Genomic DNA, 19,022 nt, shown 5'->3' on the forward strand with positions numbered 1-19,022 from the left:
CTATCACCCACTACCCTATTAACTTGGGACAGAGTCTCTCACTGAGCCACCACTAACCAGTTAGGTTGGCTGACCAGTGAGCTCCCAGGACCTGCCTCCTACTCTCAACATCCCCCACTGCTGAGATTACAAGCACATAGAAGCATGCTTGACTTTTTGTGTGAGTGTTAAGGCTTTGAGCTCAGGTTCAAATCATATGCTATCATTATGCTTGTACTTCTACTTACTGAGCTGTCTCCCTAGCCTTCTATGTTACTTTTATTTTTTGAAGCCAAGTCTCTTACTGTACCTGGAGCTCCCTTGTTTGTTTGGCAAGACTGGCTGGTCAATAAATCTTGAGACTCCCACTGCATTGCCCGTCTTCCACCTGGAGTTTTGGGCATGTATTGCCACGCCTGGCTTTTTACTTGGTTGCTAGGAATTGAAATTCAGGTACTCACTTGTGCACACCAAGTACTTTTACCTGCCTGTCCAGTTCCCAATCAAAGTAATTTTGAGTAGCCATTTGAAAATGAATGCCTAGTTATGTTCTCCAGCTCACACCTCATACAAAGCCACTTAAAATATGACTCTTGGTCCTGTCATGTGACAATGCCTCAGAGCTATAAAGTTGTCGTGATTTATCATTGTTTCATATGTGTTACTTAACTTTATGAAGTTTGCTTAGGTCGGCTTCATATCCTTTAGTGTATTCTCTATCATTTTACTACTACGGAATATTAAAAACTTGCCTTTTTTTTTCTTACCCCTAGAGCCACTCCAAGAAGCTCTGATTTCTTTTATTAGAAATGGTACTTGTAGTTGCCTGTATGATTGCTAGATATGCTTATTGCTCCTAAGGTATCATGACTTTCAGGCTCAGTCAGTAGATAGAGCTAGGAGGTATGAGTTATAACACCCAGTATTCAGCCACATGCCCCCATGCTTATATTTGGGTCTCTATGCTTATAGATAATGTCAAGTGCTACCACTTAACACTGGTATATCTGGTTGAAGTCTAACACCGCAGGGCCCAGTCTAGTCTTTCACTTCTCTTTTTGTAATTTCTTTCAAAGGCTAAAAACAAACAAACAAAACTCCCTTCTGGTTCATATTAGCTATTTACGGCCTTAAAAAAAAAAAACAACTTGTTTAACCCTAGTGTATGTTAAAATTGTTTCATAATTGCTGCCCTCACTACCGTAATAAATAGATTTGCTAATTGCTTCTTGACTTGAAGATGTCCTGATAAAATAGCTAGTTTTTCCAAAGCTCCTTAGATTAGTTATTTTTTTCTTGCCCTTCACCATGGTTATGTTATTTGTGAAAAAAAAAAAAGTTCACTTTTTTATATGTGGAGCTTCCTCTGGTTTTATGAGGATTTCTCTCTACCCTTTTTGTCCTTACTGGTTTTCAACAAACTGTAAAGTACAGAATAGTGATTGATGAATGGTAATTGTAGGAGCTGAGTACTCCCCACCTGTAGTGCAGTGTTTGTCTAGACTCCCTAAAGCCCTGGGTTCAATTTTCAACACTGTACAAAAATTAATAAATTATGTGTCCTGTCCTTTAATGTGTCTGTCTTCTTATTTTTGTCCTATGTAATAATCTACAGAAGCATTTTCTTTTATCAATTCATATTCAAATGACTTCTGTTCTCAATTTGCTGGTATATTTGGAGAAATAACATTCTATTCTGCCATATTAAGGATACATAAAATACTATTTTTGAAATTAATTTCTCATATTTAACATGCTTTATAGCATTTAAACATTTGCATAAATCACGTCCATAAAACACGCTGAACTTTCTTTTCCCCAAGGTCATATTACATTAGCTCTTCAGCTTTTTGTTGTTGGTTGTGGAGGTAGTGTGTAGTAATGGGGAATGAACCTGGGGCTTTACACACTAGGTAGACTTTCCAGCATTACTACATCCTTAGCCCTAATATCTATGTAGCATGTTAGTATTTGTATAGTTTTCTTGTGAGAAATATGGTGGTGTACCATTAGCAGGGAGAGGAAGTGAAGGGCATTTGGATTAATTTAGAAAATCTTTACAAGTTGGACAGAACTTGGAATAAAGGAGCTCTGTGTTTAGCTTTACATTGCTAGAATGATTTCCCTTAGCAGAAAGCACTGTGATGCTTATGTGCGCATGTGCTACACGTACATGCTCACTCTCTTACTCTCCTTCCTTCCTTCCTCTCCTGTGATGGATGAGTCTTAGCTTTGTCAAAAAGACTCTAGAGGAGCTAGGGAGATGGTTCACCTGTCAAGTGTGAGGATCTGAGTTCAGATCTCCTAGTAACTGGTAACTAGCTCAGTCAGTTACTGAGCTCAACGTTCAGTGAGAGACTTTCTCAAATAATAAGGGAAAGAGTGATAGAAGAAGGCAGCCATCATTGACCTATGGCTTACACACACTCTAACACACACACACACACACACACACACACACACACACACACGAACATGTGCATGTTATATACATACACATACATACTCTAAGAATGTACTCACAGAAAGTGTCTTACTACCCAAGAAAACAGAACACAGGTAAAGGTGTTGAATCACTGCCAAATATGTTCTCCCTGATGCAGATATTTCTATGCATTCAGTGGTGTATATAATTCCTGAGTCCTGAAGCCACGTCAGCAGTGGTATTCTATTGGAAGTGATATGTGGCACTGTCTGATAATAAATGGTCAGTGTGTGTGTTCACCCTTAGTGTTTGGCTTTGTTTTTTAATTCTGTTGTTTACCCAGACAGGCATGGTGCATTGTGATACAGCAGTTGGAACTCCAGACTACATATCACCTGAGGTTCTGAAATCACAAGGAGGTGATGGTTACTATGGACGAGAATGTGATTGGTGGTCTGTAGGTGTTTTCCTTTTTGAGATGTTAGTAGGTAAGTCAATATTTGAACTTTTTTGTTTTGAAAACCCTTTTCATAACACTTGATAGTTCAGTCCAGGAATTGGAGAACGTAAAGAAATTGCCATGTTCTAGGGAGGAATTTCTGAAAACCTGAACTACAACCTGATGTAGAAGATGGTAAGAAGACTTAAGTCACTGATTCTCATCCTGTGGGTCTTCACCTCTTTGGGATGGGAGTAGGCAAATGACCCTTTTACATGGGTCACTTAAGACCATTGGAAAACACACATACTTACATTATGATTCATAACAGTGGCAAAATTACAGTTATGAAAGAGCAACAGCAGTAATTTTGTGTTTGGGGGTCACCACAACATGAGGAACATTAGGAAGGTTGAGAACCACTGGTGTAAGGGGTAAAGGCATGTGTGGAGCCTGATGATTTGTTCTCCAGGACTCCAGTGTGGGGAGAAGAAAACCAATACCTGCAAATTGTCTTCTGACCTCCACTCATGAGCGTGACCTGTGCATGCTTGCACATGCGCATGCTAGTATATAAATAAATGAAGTAGACTCCGATATGAGACTAGCATAGTGATCGAAAAGAAGTCCAACATCAAAAGAAAATAGTATGCTGTATGTTGGTAGGAAGTATTTCTCCAGTAGATCTTTCTCTTATTTTTTATAAATATTTTCAAACAACTGATGCTGCCCTCAAACTCAGAATCCCCTGCCTTAGCCTCTTGTTAGCTAGGGTTGCATTGATACATGTCACTACTCATCACTAGATCTTTTAAAATTAAGGCAGTATTAGAGCAAGAACAAACTCACAGGTTTTGAAGGCCTTCACTAATCTTTTAATCTGCTCTCCTGGAGCTGAGCTGGAATTCTAGACAACTGTGAGCCTCATGCTTGGGTGCTGGGAAACAAACTCTGGAAAAGTCAGCAGCAAATGCATGTTCTTAACTGCTGAGCTATTGTTCCAGTGTCCGTAGTTTAGGTCATTGTTTCCAAAGACATTTATTTTGTCTGCATGTATCACAAATGCCTATGCTGGGAACTGAATTTTGACCCTTTGTAAGAGGACTGCATGCCCTTAACCACTAAGCCATGTTGATGGACCTTAAGATTTCCTAATATTTATTGTAGATATTTTAAATGGTTGACTAAATATTTAAATAAATTTTAGTATTTGCTCCAGTAGTTAGAGTAGTTAGAGAGAACTACTCTTAGATTTTTTTTGTTTGTTAAGAAACAGGATCTATGGGCTGGAGAGATGGCTCAGTGGTTAAGAGCACTGACTGCTCTTTCAGAGGTTTTGAGTTCAAATCCCAGCAACCACATGGTGGCTCACAACCATCTGTAATGAAATCTCATGCCCTCTTCTGGTGTGTCTGAGGACAGCTACAGTGTACTTATATATAATAAATAAATGAATAAATCTTTAAAAAAAAAGATTAAAAAAAAAAAAGAAACAGGATCTATGAAGCCTTGACTGGCCTGAACTTAACACATAAACAGACACATATTCCTCATTCTCCTTCTTTCTTTTTTCTTGTTGGTTTTTCTTCTTTCTTCTTTTGAAACAGAGTCTCATTATGTAGAACAGGCTGGCCTGGAATTCATAAAAGATCTGCCTGCCTCTGTCTCTAGAGTTCTGGGATTAAAGGTGTTCACCATCATTGTGAGATGAATCACATAGTTATTTTCAAATAGATTGTTAAGATATATATTTTTTGTTTGTCTTTTGAGACAGGGTCTCATTATGTAACTCTGGCTATCCTGGAACTCGCTATATAGACAAGGCTGGCCTTGAACAGAGATCTGTCTGCCACTGCCTCTTGAGTGCCAGGACTAAAGGTGTGGGCTACTACACCTGACCCTAAGATATAATATTATAGTTAGAGAAAACTCAGAGACAAATTTATTTTTCAAGAGTAGAGTAGAAGGTCATTGGTGTGGTTACATTTTAAGTTATTTGTATATGTCTTCATTTTCACTGTTGTTCTTGGCATTTGGTCATTTGATGGATTTAAACACAATATATTTAAATGTTATGTGAAAAAATTTAACTTGGATTCTTCTATTTATTGCTGTCTTTCTTTAAAATTTAGGGGACACTCCATTTTATGCAGATTCACTTGTAGGAACCTACAGCAAAATTATGGATCATAAAAATTCACTGTGTTTTCCTGAAGATACAGAAATTTCTAAACATGCGAAGAATCTCATATGTGCCTTCTTAACAGACAGGTAATAATACACACAAAGAGAAACCCTTTCTCCTTTAAAATTTGCAGAAGTGAAAACGTGCTTGCTTTGTCTGTATGTGAAGTCAACCTCTTGTTAGCGTTTAATTCCGGTTTAGTCCCTGACTCCTTGCCTGTAGGCCTAGTGTTTAGTTACCTTATATCATAATTATAATCTAATTTCTACCTCAATCCTTGTGTCTATAGAGATACATATATGATTTAGTAAATGACTACATTTGAAAGATAAAATTTATGTCATTCTCGTCGTACCCTTTAATGTAATAATCCATAGTACTCTTGATTATATAACTGATAAGAGGGCAGCAGTTTTAACAGATAAATATTTGATAGTTTATACAATTAAAAACTATTTAAAATTAGGTGTGGTGATATAGATGTGGTGGTGCACATCTTTAATCCCAGCACTCAGGAAGCAAAGGCAAGCAGATCTCTGAGTTTGAGTCCAGCATGGTCTACAGAGTGAGTTCCAAGATAGCCAGGGCTATACAGTAAGACTCTGTCTCACCCCACCCCTCAAAAAAAAAAAAAAAAAAAAAGAGAAATGTTTGTTTACTATGGAAGTATTTCCTTCTTTCTCTTTAATTTGCATTTGTATACAAACAAGTCTGTTCTGGAAATTCTATGATCTTAAAAAAACCAAATGAATGAACAAAGGTGTGAAAGCTGCCTTAGAGTGAAGAAGCTCTTCATTATTATTCCATTGGCTTCTCTAATCATTTGTTGAAATGAACTGTAAATTTTGGTAGTTACATGATTGATGAACGACAAATATTGATAAAATCAAATATAACCAAAGTGATGCTTGCTAAGGTTAGTGAGAATTTCATTAAAGCCGCTGTGTAAGTTGGGAATTTACTGGAGACAGGAAACATATTAGATGATTTCTATTTCTGTCTACTTCTCAGGAATGCTCATGGTGGTTAGAGAATGGAATTCTTTGTCTTTTTCCTTTTATTCTGAATGATTTTAAAGGTTTTTTATTTCATGTAAATGAGTACACTGTAGCTGTCTTCAGACACACCTAAAGAGGGCATCGGATCTCATTATAGGTAGTTGTGAGCCACCATGTTGTTGCTGGGAATTGAAGTCAGAACCTCTGGAAGAGCAGTCAGTGCTCTTAACAGTTGAGCCATCTCTTTAGCCCCAGAATGATGATTTTGATATAAATGGATAGAGAGCTTCTAGCAGTAAATATAGATAGTTTAAACTTCATATAGGGTTCTTTTTATTATTTTTTTACTTATTCATTATATACTTAGTATTCTGCTTACATATATGCCTGCATGTGAGAAGAGAGCACCAGATCACATAGATGGTTGTGAGCCACCATGTGGTTGCTGGGAATTGAACTCAGGACCTCTGGAAGAGCAGTCAGTGCTCTCAACCTCTTAACCATCTCTGTAGCCCATGTGTGTTCTTTTTAAGAAGAGGAAAGAGATTTTTAAATGGTACTTCTATGAGAGCAGTCTGAGTAGTTTTTTCCCCAAAGTTCTCATGCTCCTAGGTCAAGAGGTGATGTAATTTGGCATGTGCAGAGGGAATTTTTAAACCTGGAAGCTTTATGTACTTTTGATTGACAGGAGAGTGCTAATGGAAGTAGAGTTTGTTTCCCATATAGTTTACTATACACCACACATCTTTATGCCTCTTTAATCTGTCCAAAGATCAGATATTGCAAAAGTGACATAGCTTATTTTTGAGAAATATTTAAACTTAAACTTTTAGTAAAAATATTTAAATTTATAATCCTTGCTTTGGTGAAAATATTAAAAAATAATATTCTTATTTTTCACAATACAATCTTTAACTGCATTATTTAGGGAGGTACGACTTGGAAGAAATGGGGTAGAAGAAATCAAACAGCATCCTTTCTTTAAGAATGATCAGTGGAATTGGGATAACATAAGAGAGAGTAAGTTAATCCAAGTATTTCCATTCCATCACATTTTTGATCTTATAAATTGATTTTCTCTTCAGAAATAGCAGATATGTTTGATGGAGTGTGTTATAACTCAGTTTTAAATCTAGAGATTTTTTTTTCCCCCTGTGGCAAAATTTGTAAGTAAATTGATCCTCATTGTTCTAATAAACTAGTGTGCCTTTTACACGCAACATTTCCCAATTCTTTTTGTAATAAACATTATTTGTTTCTTATTTGGCAGTTTTGTAAGAGAATATGATCCTTTAACTTGAGTACTTAAGTTAATACTAGTTATTTGTGAGACTGTACTGTGAGAAAACATAGTAATTTATTTTATGTGTATATGATGTTGATTTATTTTAAGAGTAAGAAATATTCCTGCTTAAAATATGTAGAAAACTAAGATCCCCTACAATATGTATATGTTATTGCTACTTGTAGATTTTAGCCCATAGAGTAATTTAATAGACTCTCCGTGTTTGATATATTAACCATGTTTTAATATGGTAATAAATTATTTATAAAGTTTTAATTCTATGACATGTCAAATAGGAGATATATTGCTAGATTTTTGTATAAAATATGATATCTCATGAAAATTAGTTGACTGTTTATTTTGACTGGGGGTGAAATCATATTTTCTTTCCTCACAGCGGCAGCTCCAGTGGTGCCTGAGCTCAGCAGTGACATAGACAGCAGCAACTTTGATGACATTGAGGATGACAAAGGCGATGTAGAGACCTTCCCGATTCCTAAAGCTTTTGTGGGAAATCAGCTGCCTTTTATAGGATTTACCTACTTTAGAGAAAATTTGTATGTGATTTATTTGTTAAATTTTATTATTAGCATAGCCTAGCTGTCAAGTGTTTCCTAATGGTCTAGCTAATCTCCTTTTAATTTGATTTCATCATTTGATGTTTGAATATTACATTTTATTCACTTACAAATGATTGAAAAGCACTGTCCTATATTCTCTCTCTTTTTTTTTTTTTTCTTTTCCCTTTTCTTTTTTTTTGGAGCTGGGGACTGAACCCAGGGCCTTGCGCTTGCTAGGCAAGCGCTCTACCACTGAGCTAAATCCCTAACCCCTGTCCTATATTCTCTTGAAGATATGCAGTAAGAACAAATACTTGACTTTGATGGGGTTTATTATCTAATGAGTCACAGAATAATAAAGAAAGGTAGAATGTGATTTGACTTTAAACAGATTATCACAGTGAATGTTCTTTTGAGGGATTTTTTGACAGGTAAGCAAGAAGAAGCCACTGAAAACTGTTAAATATTAGAATCAAATGTTATAAGTGTTTGAAAAAAACTTTTTGGGACACACATGTAATGATAAGAGTAAGCTGTCTCAATTTCCCCAAGTTTGGGTGTTTTGTAGGATGAGATAACAAAACCAGGAAAATCTCAGACAAATGAAGTTGGGTTAGTCACCTTCCTTATATGATAATATTCTAAAACGATTTTGAGTTCTGAATAAAATAAGAGTATTGGACTGGAAGGATGTCTCTGTGGTTAAGAGCCGTGGCTGCTCTGCCAGGGAACCCGGGTTTGATTTCCAGCACCCACATGACAGCTCACCACCACAGGTAATTCCAGTTCCAGGAGATCTGAAGCACTCTTCTGGCCTCCATGGACAGCAGGCATACGTATGGTGCACAGACAAACATTTAGGAGTGTCAAGGATAAAGGAAACTTATCCATGTTTATAGATGGTGGGAAGGGCAGAACTGAAAGAGAAATTGACAGTAATATCAAAATGATGACTAGGAAGATGGCTCAGTACATAAAGGCCTTGCTGCCAAGCCTGATGACTCTCATGGTGAAAAGAGAGAACCAACTCCCACAAATTGTCCTCTGATCTCTACATGTATCTCTTCCCGTTTGTGTACATGAACACAAACAATAACAGTGTAAAAAATTGTTAAGTTTCTCTGGGTGGTGGCAGCGCACATCTTTAATCCCAGCACTAGTGAGGCAGAGGCAGATGGATGTCTGTTACTTCGAGGCTAGCCTGGTCTACAAAGCAAGTTCCGGGAAAGCCAGGGCTACACAAACCCTGTCTCAGAAAAAAAAATTGTTAAATTATTTAAAAGATGATTTATAAATTGTGATATCAAGCTCATGTTATCTTTGCAAAAAAGACGAGATGTTCTTTTCTTAAAAACATTACAGAATATAGTCCTAACATAGTGAGACTGGTGCCTTCTGGGAAGAGGCAGACGTGACTCCACAGCAGCAGTTGGTGCTTCACTTAGAATGGCCACGGTCTGAAAGTAGCTTGATCAGTGTGATTAAATGGAGTAATGTGTAATGCAAAGAATTTCCCCTTTGGTCCTTCCAGGTTACTAAGTGATTCTCCACCTTGTAGAGAAAATGATGCAATACAAACAAGGAAAAGTGAAGTATGTATTCATTCTCACTGTTATTTACTTTAGTAACATGTTCAAATACTCATACCATTGATTTTTCTAAAATTATTTTTTGTGTATAAGTGTTTTGCTTGTATTAATTTCTGTTTATCAAGTGCAGTGTTGTGGAGGTCAGAAGGGAGGGTTAGAGCTCTTGGAACTATAGTCACATACAGTTCCACCAGGAGGATTTTGGGAACTGAATCTTAATCATCTGTAGACCAGCCAGTGCTCCTAACTGCTAGACCATGTTTCCAGCCCCATGAAACCACTGATTTTAAAAGTTCTCTTGATACTCCTGTACGAATCATGAGATACCATTCTTTGAGTGTAAAATGCTGTGTGCAGCTCTAATTTGAAGTAAATCATTCGTGCATATATGTGCTTTTAGCTTCATTCATTAGCCAGAGTGATGGATTTATACGTAGCTGTAATACCAGTTAGGAGACATTGTGATCTTAGTGCTGTAAAAGAGTATAAGCAATGGGGCACATAAGTAGGGAGAGATGACATTCGGAATTCCTGTTTACTGTATTTATATGTAGAACAATTTATCAAAGCATTAAAATATTTTGTGACCACATACATCATTTATATCATCATGTAAATATGTCTTCAAATTTAATGAAAGGTAGAAAAGCCTGTTTGCATAATTTTGGAATGGCACACGTTATGTCTTTTATAAGGACTTTGATGTGTCTTTTATATAAGACTTTTATAAAATATAACAAGCACTGAAATGTTTTCTTTCCTTTCTTTTTTCTGAATAGGAAAGTCAGGAGGTACGTTATCAAATACACCGAAAAGGAGAAAAAGTCATGTTTTAATCTAGTCATAGTCTGCTTCTCATTTGGAGTACTGCACCTACCCAAGAGTCTTCCCGTCCTTTTTCCTACCAAGTACCCTTTTATTATTTTTCTTATGAGTCTGTTGTTTAAAATATGAGTTATACAATATTTTGTTTTTATTTATCAAGGACATGTAACAGTATGTTCAGAGTATTACAGCAACCAAACAACCAAAGTACTTACAGTGACTAGTTCATTAGCCTGTATTTTCTTAAAAAAATATTGTCTGGAAGAAGATAAAGATAGCTGACTTTATTTACTTAAATACTTAGTGTGTGAACATGCTTGGATGTGTTTACACACGTTTATGGAGGCTAGCGGTCAGTATTTTCCTGAGTACTCTACGCACACGCATACACACACACACACACACACACACACACACACACACACACACACACACTCCTCCTCTTCTTCTTCTTCTTTTTTTTTTTTTTTTTTTTTTTTTTTTTTTTTTTGGTTCTTTTTTTTCGGAGCTGGGGACCAAACCCAGAGCCTTGGGCTTGCTAGGCAAGCGCTCTTACCGCTGAGCTAAATCCCCAACCCCCCTCCTCCTTTTCTTTTGAGAAAGTGTCTCATTCGTACCTGGAACTCAAAGATTAAGTTAGATTGGATGACCAGCAAGCCTCACAGATCTGCCTGTCTCTGCCACATTTTCCACCAAACTTCCCTTCTCTCAGCACTGGAATTAGAAATTGATTTTGCTATTGTTTTGTTTTATTTGGTTGATTGGTTGGTGTTTTATTTTGTTTTGGAAATGACTCACTTTGTAGGCTTGGCTGACCTGGAGCTTACCATCAAGTCGAGGTTGACTTCTGCTTGCTTCACCCTCTCTAATGCTGGGGATTATCCTAACCTGACTTTATGTATGTGTTACTTAGTTCCTCATGCATATGCAGTAAGCATCTTACTGGCTGAGCAATCTCAATGGCTCTTAGCCTATACTTGTTTGGGGACAGTAGAGGAGTTGTTTGTTTGCTGTTTTTAAGATGAATTTAATATTTAAGAAGCACACTTAATAGAACTTCAGCTTTGGTATATCATTGCTGCCTTTGCCTAAGAGTATTCATCCTTTTGAATTTCAGTTATTCAAGTGGATATAGAACTACTACCATTGTTGTTGGTATTACTATTATTATTATGAGAACTGGAATTCACTATGTAGAGCAGGCTGGCCTTGATCTCCCAGAGAGATCTTCCTTCCTTTGCCTCCTTTAATGGCATGTGACACCACACCTAGAAGACACTGTCTTAGGCATTTTGTTCCTGCTAATGGGACAACACTTGTAAATTCATGCAGGTACACTCATACATTAAAAAGATAATAATAGTAAATTTTTTAAGAAAGGAATATCTTAAATGATGTATTATTATTTGGTAGTTTTTTAATCAGTTTAACTTGGCTTAAAACATATCTAATTAAAAACTTAAGAGGATTTGAAATGTAATTAGCTATCATTTACTCAAGATTCATTTAATTCTTCTTCATAGTGTAGGGAATCACAAAAGAGTTTATTTCTTTTTTTTTTTTTTTAAAGATTTATTTATTTATTATATATAAATACACTGTAGCTGTCTTCAGATACACCAGAAGAGGGCATCAGATCTCTTTACAGATGGTTGTGAGCCACCATGTGGTTGCTGGGAATTGAACTCATGACCTCTGGAAGAGCAGTCGGGTGCTCTTACCGCTGAGCCATCTCTCCAGCCCGAGTTTATTTCTTAAATGCGTTTATATCTGTATATGTACTGTGAATGAGAGAGGCGAGGGAGCTTTCCCTCTGAGTCAATGTCACACTAAGCAGGTAAAAGTCCTATATTCTTACAGAGGGGTCTAGTAAGTGGGAATGGTGGAACAGTATTGTTTTTTTTAAAGCGTCTCATCTTTATGACTAAAACTTAATAATTTCTTATTTTTTGACAGATTCAGAAAAAATTATATGCACTAGAAGAACACCTTAGCAGTGAGGTACAAGCCAAGGAGGAACTGGAACAGAAGTGCAAGTATGCTGCTGGGCTTAAATACAGTCCTGAAAATGACAAGCACATATTACTTAAAAAAGTACTTCCTCAATGAATAGACTATGCTTTTCTTACAAATTAGTATTATTTTATTTACTGCTTCTTTCTAAAATTCTTTAGGTCTATTAATACTCGTCTAGAGAAAACAGCAAAGGAACTAGAAGAAGAGGTAAAAATTTTCTGTACTTTATTAACCTTTTTGCTAGTAAAAATCTTTAATGCGTACTTAGATATGAAGTTCTCCTAGTATCATGTAATACATATTAGTAAAACCTATCTGTGTCATAGATGAACAAAACGGAAATTAGTATAAGTGATTTCTGTCCTAGACTTTTTTAATCAGTCACAGTTAATTTAATATTTGTAGGTTTTTCAAGATTTAAAAAAAAAAGTATGATGGTATATTTGTCTGAAAATGCCATAATGAAACCTTTACTGTGTATGCTAACTTAAAAGTTAATTTAAAAAAGACCACCTGCTTTTGTATGATGATAAAAGTAGCTGCTGTGCTTTAAAAAGAAGTAAATTCTTTTTAGGTCCATGGGATCGAGTAGTGATGGTTTGTTAGTGATAGAAAATTCCAGAAAGCTTGACTATTAATAATATAATAAATTTGCAAATATGGAGAACATTATAATTTTAACAAAACAATGATGGCCTTTTAGGTTTCTTCTTTCATGTGTTTGGGATTACTGACATGTTGAACAATGTTACCAGTATGACTTTCATATTTTCTTTTGATAATAACATTAAGTGTTATTTCAGATTACCTTTAGGAAAAATGTGGAATCAACATTAAGACAGCTAGAAAGAGAAAAGGCCCTTCTTCAGCACAAAAATGCAGAATATCAACGGAAAGCTGATCATGAAGCTGACAAGAAACGGAATTTGGAAAATGATGGTTTGTGACATAAATTGTTTAATAAGAAAAATATTGAATATGTGTGTTATATTGAAGCTTGTGGCTAAAACGCTTTGTTTTATAGTTAACAGCTTAAAAGATCAACTTGAAGATCTGAAGAAAAGAAACCAGAGCTCTCAGATATCCACTGAGAAGGTCAATCAGCTCCAGAAACAAGTAAGTTGTCTGTGTGGAAAGTGCTAATTTTATCCACGTCTGTCAATGTTTGTGCTGCAAAGCCCTTAGCTCTAACACTTAAGGAGATGATGCCTGGGGAAATGCTTTGAATTTCTTATATAAGTAGCTTGTAACAAGACAATAAATTGATGCGTTTTTACTATATTACATTAGTGATTATCTGTTTGCTTTTGAATTGGATAACAGCTGGATGAAGCTAATGCTTTGCTAAGAACAGAGTCTGATACTGCAGCACGGTTAAGAAAAACCCAGGCAGAAAGTTCCAAACAGATTCAGCAGCTGGAATCTAACAATAGAGATCTACAAGATAAAAACTGCCTGCTTGAAACTGCCAAGTTAAAACTTGAGAAGGAATTTATCAATCTTCAGTCAGCTCTAGAATCTGAAAGAAGGGACCGGACCCATGGATCAGAGATAATTAATGATTTACAAGGTATAAAAAACAGTGATTGATTTGATACTGATAATTCATAATTTTGAAATAACTTTAGATGAGTAATGCACTGCAGTAACCTGGGGAGTCTGGGTTTTTGTTTGGAGAGACTGTTGAGCACAAGTTGCTAATAAGTTCAGTTCCTCCACCAGGAGGTCCACAATTGCCTGTAACTCCAACTTCAGGGGTTCCAATGCCCTCCTCTGGCCTCCTTAAACACTGCACTCATATGCATCGACCCACCCTCAAACACATTAATTCAAATAAAAATTATAAAGTAAAATTAGAACATTACAAGTATGTTCATACAATTTGTGAGCAAAAGATGTATTTTCAATTAGTGTCATTTAAATTTAGGTTGTTGATTGAGTTCTAGTAAATTAACTTTAAAGTCCTGTTCTGACAGGTTCTAAAACTCTTGCTCACAAATAACAACTCTAAAATATAAGATAGATAATTTTTAATGAAATGCATTTTGAGTATGTTGTTTTAAACAATGCTTTAATTTTTAGGTAGAATATCTGGGTTGGAAGAAGATTTGAAGACTGGCAAAACCTTACTAGCAAAAGTAGAGCTGGAGAAGAGACAGCTGCAGGAGAAGCTCACTGACTTAGAGAAGGTAGGCATGGCATGCTGTACTTTGTGTATAAGAAGAAAGCAGTGTGATTTTAGATGAGAGACATGACCAAAATAAGAGAACAACTAAATTGCTATTTAAGGTAGAGTATTTCCATATGTAAATGGGCTCTTTTGTATTTGGACTTGATATGCAAATAAGGGCTAAAACTAATACAATAAAGGCAGCCCTTGGTATGCTGGGCTATATAAAGGAAGGGCTTCAGGGTATATAATGATGATGCTTTTCTAGAGACCCAGGAGAAATTAAGACTTTAAGATATATATTTTATTCTTTGAGAATTTTATACAATGTAGAAAAATTCAAATTTTGACTGGGATATCTTAAAAATTAAAATATTTCTTGTGACAAGCACAAGAGTTGGTTTTTTTAATACTACAGATACAATTATTTCTAGTTAATATTTTATTTTCATTTGTTTATTCACCTGGTGAGTTCCTGGCTTGACAAAATAGTAATAATAAAGCCCTAGGTAATTTTAATGTATTATATGCAAGCAAAATTGCTAGCTGTTTGGACACAGTATGCCTTTCAGATGTAGAAAATGAGCCCTTGACATGATTGATCAGAGAGGTGGGCTAGAAAAAAGTAGAAGATAGCCACTTGAAGAAAACTGAGAGTAGAGAACAGCAGTGGTTAGTTTGCTTGTTTAGTGAGTATTTTAGAGTATGGCGTCAGCAAACTAATCCTTTAAGGGTCAGATAATGAATACTCCAGGTTTATTGGCCATGTAGTCTGTGTTGCAAATGTTGGGGCACATGTAGAAAATAGACTGACTTCTGTTATCCAAGATTTTCACACTTACAATGTGTCTGGTTAGCCATGTAGCTTAGTGGTAGAGTGCTTACTTGGTATGTCCAAGACCCTGAGTTCATTCTTCAGCAGAACAGAAAAATACCTACTATTTGGGCAGTAAAACATCTTGAGGGTTTTTGTTGTTGTTTAATATAATTAGATTAAAACATCACGTTTTGTTTGAGACAGAGTCTTAACTATGTAGGCAAGGCTGGCCTCAAACTTTCAGAGATCTGCCTGCCTTTGCCTCCCAAATGATAGCCATTAGCTACATTTTTAAATTTTGAGAAAATGCTTTAGGAAGAGAGACCCTGTATCTAAAGAATACCATCATCCTGCAGCTAGAGAGATGGCTGAGTAGTTAAGAGCATTTGTTTTTCTTGCAGATGACCCAGGTTTGATTCCCAGCAGTTAAAGTGTAGCTTACAAACACCTTTAACTCCAATTCCAGGGGATCTGTCACCCTTTTCCGACTTATATGTGTACCAGGCACATATGTGGTATACATACATATACATGTACAGAACAACACAAACACACACACATTTACAATAAAATCTTTTTTAAAAAAGGTAAAACTAGAGGTAGCTGGGGAAACTTCAGAGGTGACAGGAAGATGAGAGCAGGGATACAGTGTCAAACTGCATCAGTGGATAGTGTCAGGTGCAGATTAGAGAAATAGTAAGAGAGGCTGGGAAGTGGTAAGAATAGCACTGATCGTTTAACTGAAATTAAACAGGCTCAATTCAGATCTCAAAACAACAGTGTGAATGTGTGGTAGAGTCCATTGGTTACTGTTACAAGAAGCTCAGATGAAGGAAAGGAGAGAATACTCAACATTCATAGTGAGACTATTTAAAAGTAATTTTAAAAGTTTTTGAAATTCTGTTAATAGTTACCATTGGAAATGTCTCATAGGAAAAGAGCAACATGGAAATAGATATGACATATCAACTGAAAGTTATACAGCAGAGTTTAGAACAAGAAGAAGCTGAACACAAGACCACAAAAGCACGACTAGCGGATAAAAATAAGATCTATGAATCCATTGAAGAAGCTAAATCAGAAGCCATGAAAGGTATGCACTGAGGGGTATTCCTGCAACATTTTCCAGGAATCTAGAGTCAGTCTTGATTTTATGAAATATTTATTTATTGGCAAGTATTGGGAGCTGAAAGGAAGAAAATTAGTAAGGAAATATTATATACATTTTTTTAACCTTTGATCTATTGCAATAATTTCTAAATACCAAATTATTCTACCATATTTTTAGGTCTGAAAGAACGTAATGTTTCAATGGTACTGGTGGTAAAAAGTGTGCAGTGTGACCTTCTATATCTACTGATATTGTAGAGATATGTCCTTTGACATACAGTTACTATAGTGTGACATTTCACCAGCTATGTTACAAAATTATTGATAGTTACATATGACAGGGACCTACATAGTAGCTGGTCCAGCTAGACTCAGAAGTAACTCACTGAGTATTTTAGACTGACATACTAAAGATGCCAGTTAGGTTTTTTTAAAGTCATATCATACTAATAGATTCCAAAGTTAACTTCCACAAACCAGTCTTTGCTTTAGAGCTGTTTTAGGATAGTTTCTCGATTATTTATTATTAACATAGATTTGAAATTACAGAAATAATCAGTACTTGAAAATTTTTATATCCACATCTTAAAACACTGAAACAGAAATTTTACTTCTTATTGAGGCATAATATGAATAGCTTAGCCTTTTAGTCTTTAACTATAATCAACATTTAGCTTTTCTTATTATAACCAATTTAGTTTAAAGAACTAATTCAGGATGATTAGAAATGAAACAAGGCATGAACAGTAACGTATGACTTCAGTCTCAGCACTCAAGAGGCAAAGGCAGGTGAGTTTCAGGTGGGGCTACACAGTGAGACCTGTCTCAAAAGCAAAAGAAAACAAAGCACCAGAGAAATGAAGCAGGCACTTTATTTAGAAAGTATAATCTGAAGAGATTAAGCTGATGAACTGTATATTTCCTTGTCTGTGGCCTAGAAGAGAATTACATTATTTTTGAGATGTAATTTATTTGCAGTAAAGTATAAACAGTTTTGATGTTTGTTACACTCATAGCTACCACCAAAGCAAGTGTAGAATATGTTTACCGCCTCAGTAAGTTTCCATGCTTCTTTTAGTCTCTGTACTAATATTACATGATTTTTTTTTTTTTTTTTTTTGTTCTTTTTTTCGGAGCTGGGGACCGAACCCAGGGCCTTGCGCTTCCTAGGTAAGCGCTCTACCACTGAGCTAAATCCCCAGCCCCTTGTTTTGTTTTTTAAAACAGGGTTTCTCTGCGTAGCCCTGATTGTCCTGGAATTCTCTCTGTAGACCAGGCTGGCCTTAAACTCAGAGATCTGTCTCTGCCTCCCCAGTGCTGAGATTAAAGGCTTGTGCCACCACTACCCAGCAAATATCTTTATTTATTGAATAAGTGAATGCATTTACTTGCTATTTTCCAGACTGACAAAAATGAAACAATCAGTGTAATGTGACTTTGACTGTTTCCATTGGTCAGTTGGAACACTAATACATGATATGTGATAACTTTCTAATATTCTACACATAAGCACACAACACTTATCTGAAACATGCTCTGTGTACTACTACATGTTATCACCTCAGTAGATGAAGAACATAGGTTGAACAGTTATTACCAGTGTGACCTTCTTTTTGCTTTAAACTTTGCTGATACCTGTATGGGTATAATGACGGTGATGTTAGGTTGTGAAAATGATGTGCAGTTATACATATAAAGCTTGTAGGGAATGTTTCATTTATCTGTGTACAGTTTTAAAGACCCTTCATTAAATATTTTCAATTCTGGTCAGGGAGATGGTTTGATGAGTAAAGTTTTTGCTGTGTGTGGATGAGTGAGTCTGTGTAAAAGCCACCCACCTTATATCCAGTGCTCAGGAGACAGAGAGAGGAAACCCCTGGGGTAGCTCATTAGCTAGACAGCCCAAATTAGTGGGTTCTGCGTTCACCCAGAGACCTTGCCCCCATTATATAAACTGGAGGGTAAACAAGACAAATATCTGACATCAACTTTATGCCCCTCTACCATGTGTAAAGACATGTAAACTTTAAAAAATAAAATTTAAGAAAAGCCCTGAAAAATCATGGATTTAATTTTTACCTAATGAAACTTTTTGTAAATGATAGTTAGATGCTAAACATTAGGTGTGAGAGAACAGAGGAATCCTACTTAGATATGAACTGAAATACTAATCAATTAACTAACATTTAAAATTGAACTTAATACACTTTGCTGATTACCTTAAGATAAAAAGTGCTTTTAATTTTTCTGATTGATGAGTTAGGTTTAGTGCACATCATTAAGAAAAATGAAGGGAAGTATAACTGTAAAAAACGAAGATTACCTACAATCCTACTGAGTAATCTAGTAGATTTACTCCGTTTTCTTTAACATTTTATTAATTCTTCAAAAATGAAACAACAGCACTGGAGAGATGGCTCAGCTTTTAAGAGCACTGACTGCTCTTCCAGAGGTCCTGAGTTCAATTTCCAGCAACCACATGGTGGCTCACAACCATCTGTAATAGGATCTGATGCCCTCTTCTGGTGTGTCTGTAGACAGAGACAGTGTACTTGCATACATAAAATAAATAAGTAAATAAATATTCAAAAGAACCAAACCACAAACAAAAAAACAGAAAACAC

General features: G+C 35.9%; 1 protein-coding gene across 3 annotated transcripts in view; it reads left to right on the forward strand.

Moving 5' to 3' along the window:
- The window catches only part of Rock2 (Rho-associated coiled-coil containing protein kinase 2), a 94,951-nt gene that overhangs the window by 53,607 nt on the left and 22,322 nt on the right, over positions 1-19,022 (forward strand). For 2 of the 3 annotated variants that reach the window (XM_006239909.5, NM_013022.2), the window contains exons 6-18: positions 2,748-2,892; positions 4,976-5,114; positions 6,955-7,046; positions 7,709-7,868; positions 9,403-9,463; positions 10,240-10,251; positions 12,242-12,321; positions 12,460-12,508; positions 13,105-13,240; positions 13,326-13,417; positions 13,625-13,871; positions 14,384-14,490; positions 16,222-16,381. In XM_006239909.5, the coding sequence (XP_006239971.1) occupies positions 2,748-2,892; positions 4,976-5,114; positions 6,955-7,046; positions 7,709-7,868; positions 9,403-9,463; positions 10,240-10,251; positions 12,242-12,321; positions 12,460-12,508; positions 13,105-13,240; positions 13,326-13,417; positions 13,625-13,871; positions 14,384-14,490; positions 16,222-16,381 (1,480 nt within the window). Of the gene's footprint in view, positions 1-2,747; positions 2,893-4,975; positions 5,115-6,954; positions 7,047-7,708; positions 7,869-9,402; positions 9,464-10,239; positions 10,252-12,007; positions 12,322-12,459; positions 12,509-13,104; positions 13,241-13,325; positions 13,418-13,624; positions 13,872-14,383; positions 14,491-16,221; positions 16,382-19,022 lie in introns of those variants that run through there. The other variant, XM_039111810.2, reaches the window with a different exon arrangement.

The sequence above is a fragment of the Rattus norvegicus genome, chromosome 6, assembly GCF_036323735.1.
Source record: "Rattus norvegicus strain BN/NHsdMcwi chromosome 6, GRCr8, whole genome shotgun sequence".
NCBI classification, from domain to species: domain Eukaryota; kingdom Metazoa; phylum Chordata; class Mammalia; order Rodentia; family Muridae; genus Rattus; species Rattus norvegicus.